The sequence below is a fragment of the Nelumbo nucifera genome, chromosome 1 (genome assembly GCF_055504915.1).
Source record: "Nelumbo nucifera cultivar China Antique chromosome 1, China Antique-T2T, whole genome shotgun sequence".
Classification (NCBI taxonomy): domain Eukaryota; kingdom Viridiplantae; phylum Streptophyta; class Magnoliopsida; order Proteales; family Nelumbonaceae; genus Nelumbo; species Nelumbo nucifera.
Window position 1 is genome coordinate 140,094,740 of NC_142649.1, and position 5,454 is coordinate 140,100,193.

Below are 5,454 nucleotides of genomic sequence, written 5' to 3' on the forward strand. Positions count from 1 at the left end.
GATGAAAAGAAACACATGGAGATACTTGCATCGAAGTCACTGTCCCCTATTTCCGAACAGGAACACAACAATTTCAACTCCTGAGCAAATGTCTCGACCTGTCTTCTTAGCTCTGCCATCTCTTCTTGTGTTTTATTGTTGAGTTTCTGCTCCATAATGTGAGCCACTTGTTTCTTCTTGAAAACCACAATCCAAAGAATGATCAAACTTGAACTCTGATACCAACTTTCTGGCTTAGAAAAGTTTCAAAGAAAAAAACAAAAGCTGAAATAAACAGGAAGAACAACTATTCACTGAATACTTAAGAGAAAATCAACATAAAATTGTCTGACCCTTCCCCTAGCTACTCTTTATATAGACTTACACCCTTATGGCTCCTATAAGAAAATTTCATAATCTATAAAAACACTACATTATAGAATCCTATTAAAACTCTTCAAAAAGAAAATCCTAATTGAACAAAAATTTGGAAATCACGATCTAATACTAACTTGGTAATTTTGAACTAGAATAGAAGTCATGCGCTAATACTAGCTTGGTAAATTTGAACTAAGATAGAAGTTATGCACTGGTACTAATTTGGTAATTTCAAACTAAGATACGAGTTTTGTGCTCGTGCTAAGTTGATAATTTCGAACTAAGGTTGAAGTTTCGTGCTGATACTAACTCGGCAATTGATTACTTTGTTGGATTAATAATGTTATCCAAACTTCTTATGTGTCTTGGGACTTATTGGCATTTTCCGATACTGCATCAGTTTTTTAGTAAATTTTGTTTTTCTCTAAAATGTTCCCAAGTTTATTCCATACTTTTAACCATTTTATTCTTTTTTTTTTAATAAATTGAAATCGTCTTAACACGTGGTAAGCTTTTGATAAAAAAATGTATCTAACCACTAAAAAAGAGTTGAGAATGAGCTTAACAGAATTGGTAAAAACGTAAGGGACAATTTCGGATAATAGTATATAGCCCTCAAACCTGGCCCAGCCCGGCCCATGATCACCCTTACTCAATGTCAATGGATAGTTGAGTTGTAAGATTAGGGTTGGGACTTCGATATAAAACGAACTGTTAGTGTTGAAGCTTCTTCATCTTTCTCCGCCGCTGCAAAACCCTAACCCTAGGAGATGGGTCGTGTGATCAGAGCGCAGCGTAAGGGTGCTGGATCAGTATTCAAGTCCCACACCCACCACCGTAAGGGACCGGCCAGATTCAGAAGCCTTGACTTCGGTGAGCGCAATGGATACCTCAAGGGTGTCGTCACCGAGATCGTGCACGACCCAGGTCGTGGTGCACCACTCGCTCGGGTAACCTTCCGCCATCCTTTCCGCTACAAGCATCAGAAGGAGCTTTTCGTCGCTGCGGAGGGCATGTATACCGGTCAGTTCGTCTACTGTGGTAAGAAGGCTAATCTCATGGTGGGTAACGTTCTTCCACTCCGATCAGTCCCTGAGGGAGCTGTTGTTTGCAACGTCGAGCACCACGTCGGTGACCGTGGGGTCTTCGCTAGATCTTCTGGAGATTACGCGATTGTTATCAGCCATAACCCGGATAATGGTACTACCAGGTATGTATATACTTTAACTAAATTTGGGTTGATTTTGATGTTTTTTTCTTAATTTTCTTCTCATTGTTTCTGTACCGTTTCATTTATTCATTTCTTTTAGGAATCGTTTTTTTTTGTCATTTATGTAGGATTAATCTTCCTTTTATTGCTTATTGACTTACTTTGTACGCTATAGACTATAGCTTCGAAATAAATCAGGATTTTTAATTATAAAAAATCTGTTTTTTTTCTTCTCCTTTTTAGCTGCACGCGTAATGGATCTGTAGTGAATGCAGCTTAACCAACATTTCTTGTAGTTGCATACATTATGTTGGATGTAACAGGAATGCTTTCCATGACAGCTTATTATCTAAGCTGGTATATAACAACTTCTAGTTTCTGAGCAGTCGTTAGATGGTTTGCATGTTTTATGTTCTTATGAGTTTTTGTAGCATATCCTTTGTGGATGGGAGGCAATCTATTAACTTTTTACCTTGTAATTTTATCGCTGCAAGATGCTTATCTGATCTCTGCATTGCCCGTTTGGCACTGACATGTGTTTTGGCATTCGGGATATGAGAAACTAGATGTTATTTGACTGTCGTGCCTAAGAATGTGTTCTCTAACTTCTATTGGAATTGCTGCGATTCTTGGCCATTAAAAGATGTCTGTCACAATACATTGTTTCATCTGTTCAGTGATGGATCTAGTATGTGTAGCCTGCTGGATTGTTTCTTGGGTCAACCATCTGTAGTTTCATGGTTTAGGAAAAGGAAGGATTTTCTGGGTTTGAGAATGATACGTTTTTCTTGATCTTGACAATCATATCTGCATTAATTAGTTTATTATTTGGAATACAAGAAAACACATCTATGACAAACCAGAAAATCTTGTAGAGATGGTTTAATCTCTGGATAACAATATAGAGAAAATATGATTGGTGGCTGAGAAGAGAAAGCTGCGGGGTATGTTAGGTCTGACCAGAGGTCCTTTTCTGATGAAGCCTCATTACATGTTTCTTCAAAACCTCCTAGACCTTTGAATACTATGAAGAAGAGATCAAATTGGACTAGGAGTGCTGCTGTTAACAGTTACACTAAGGAGTTTACATTTAAGGCATCTCAACTCAACTAGGCCTTGTCCTTCATATTTGGTTGTCTACATGAATCCCGTTCTGTGATTTTATTCTGTTCAATGCCATATCCTCTGTTAAATTATGGATTTCTCTTTGAAATATGTGGTTAAACTTCTGAACTGTGAATGATTAGGTTTAGCAGTGTATTGCTCTGGTGATCTTCATGTCAGGTACCTGGTTTGAAGAAATTACACTGCATCTGGCCTTAACCTTCTCAAATTTTAACAAATGCTCATTCAACGTGAGTCTACTCAAGTTGCACTCTTAATTTCAGTGGTGGGGGAAAGGTTGGTTAGTATTGTAATCCTCATGTTCTGAATTTTGAATGGAAAAAAGGATGCAAATTTATGAGGAAGAGATCTGCTGGTATCCCAGGTCTGTCTGGAATCGGGGGTGTTTTTAGAGATGAGGAAGAGTGCTGGCCCATTTTCTTGGGCCCGATTGGGGTAGGAGATTCTCTAAGGGCAGTAATGTTGGCTTTACTCCAAGGTTTCAGATTAGCTAAACAATGAGGATTGAAACAGTTGGAAGTGGAAGGTGATTCCAAGCTGGTAATTGGCTGGCTGCAAAAGAGAAGCTTGGACTCTTAGACTTTCAGGCAGTACTTAAAGGAAATTATGATTTTAACTCGGGGGCTTGGGGTTTAGGTCAGGTGAACTAGAAGATGAGATAATGGTAATGCCGATGCTTTAGCAAAACAGGGAGTAAATAGGGTGGCTTTGTTCTGTGTTGTTTTGTAAGAATCTTTCTTGAGGGTTCTCCACCATTCATTCAGTGGTGACAGTTGTACTTAAGTTAATCAATGGAATTTACTGTTTCTTACAAAATAAAAAAATATGAAGAAGAGGGAACCAAAAGCCTGTCTTTAAAACGACCAAGGTTAAAGCTAGGGGTTCCTTAGGCTATGTTTGGTTTGAAGGAAAAGATGGGGAAAGGGAAACGTCGGGGAAACCAATACAAGGTTTGTAATGGTTTCCCTACCTTTCCCTACATTTTCCTTCAAACCAAACATAGCCTTAGTGAGAGGCTAAACAGAGAACCAGATGTCCATGCGATGTGCATGCTACTGAAGAGATCTAAACAGAGAACCAGATAAAAATACATTTTAGGTGCCTCTTTGGCTTTCTTGCAGAAAGTATTCATCCATCTGAAATAATATCCGTGTTCCCTGTTTCTCTATTACAATGACCTCTTTTTTGCTTCTGGACGTTGGTAGCTTTAGCTTCATTGTTTGGTAGAGGTAGTTGTTTAACTTTAACCTGATTACCTTGTGCTATTGTCAGGATCAAGCTACCCTCTGGATCCAAGAAGATTGTACCAAGTGGGTGCAGAGCAATGATTGGCCAGGTTGCTGGTGGAGGCAGAACTGAGAAACCACTTCTCAAGGCAGGCAACGCCTATCACAAGTATAGGGTCAAGAGGAACTGCTGGCCTAAGGTTCGTGGTGTTGCTATGAACCCTGTAGAGCATCCCCATGGTGGTGGTAACCACCAACACATTGGTCATGCAAGTACTGTTCGGCGTGATGCCCCTCCTGGACAGAAGGTTGGTCTCATCGCTGCCAGGAGGACTGGTCGTTTGCGAGGACAAGCTGCTGCAACTGCTGCGAAAGCGGAAAAAAGTGCATAAGGGAGTTTTATGTTTGGTTTCCTTTTCACCTTATTATCGTTTGTCTTTCAAATATCCTTGTTTTCTAATTTTCTTGGAACAGTGTAATCAAAGGGGAGACATACTGAAGTTTTGTTTTCAGTTTAGGAGTGAGATGTACTCAATCAGCTTTCATTATTTCTGCACTCCGCCAGTGTTGTTTTTTCTTTGCTTGTTTTCTACTAGTCCATGGCAAATTTTATTAATTGTCTGTGTATCACTTTGGCGTTATATCATCAATATGATGAGGCAAACAACAATTTCTCGACAAAATCGTTATTGTTAAAAGATGTATCCAAGATCCTGGAATATCCGAGGAATGCGAATCATTTTCAAGCTCGTGAATAGAATCATCAAATAATCTTGTAGGTTGCAGCTACTAGCTAGTGTGGGAGTAGCTGAAAATATTAATCGGTTCCTTTTTCTGTTTGACTGTTTCGTCTATCATTCTGTCTCTTACGTCTTATTAGTGTTTTTCTTTGCGTGATTGCTCTAATTATTATCTCTCATTGTGCTGTAAGCCTTTAATGCAGTTCCTTTGCCTTTTACTGAAATAAATGGTGGCACCCTTGGATGAAAAACTTGATTCTGGGACAAATTTTGTTTCTTACAGAAACAATGTTGTGTGCAACTGTGCACTTATTTGAGTATCGGCTTGCGTTTCAACTTCCAACTAAGATTATGCTCCATCGTTATCATCATCAGCATCATAACATTTTATGGTAGTGCGGACCACATTTTTCTCTTATGGTTAAATACTATCCTGAGGAGGCGAGTCGAGTGTTATTTATTGGTTGATCCTTCATTTTTCAGAAGGTTTTTTTTTATTTTTTATTTTTTGTATGGTTTGTTCTACTGCCAATTTATAACTGTTTGACGGTAAATAGTGAGAAAACAAGTTGATTAGAATCATTAGATGGAACTTTAGAAGTCAGGTTTGGTTGCAATAATTACCAGGTCGGATGCATATTTGACCCCTTCGATACAATTAATATCTGAGACCAATTAAATTCTCTCTCTCGGGTAGAAAAATTTTCTTTTATGCTTTATAATTTAACAATTAATATTTATATTTATATAAAGTATAAACCTTTTTTAGGCTGTGTTTGTTTTTGGTGAAGTACAA

General features: G+C 38.4%; 1 protein-coding gene across 1 annotated transcript; it reads left to right on the forward strand.

Moving 5' to 3' along the window:
* Positions 1-1,000: 1,000 nt before the first annotated feature.
* Positions 1,001-4,534, forward strand: LOC104585734 (large ribosomal subunit protein uL2-like). The gene is made up of 2 exons (XM_010242704.3): positions 1,001-1,567; positions 3,965-4,534. The coding sequence occupies exons 1-2, from the start codon at positions 1,128-1,130 to the stop codon at positions 4,308-4,310; spliced, it is 786 nt and encodes a 261-aa protein (XP_010241006.1). The 5' UTR covers positions 1,001-1,127; the 3' UTR covers positions 4,311-4,534.
* The last annotated feature ends 920 nt before the right edge of the window (positions 4,535-5,454 follow it).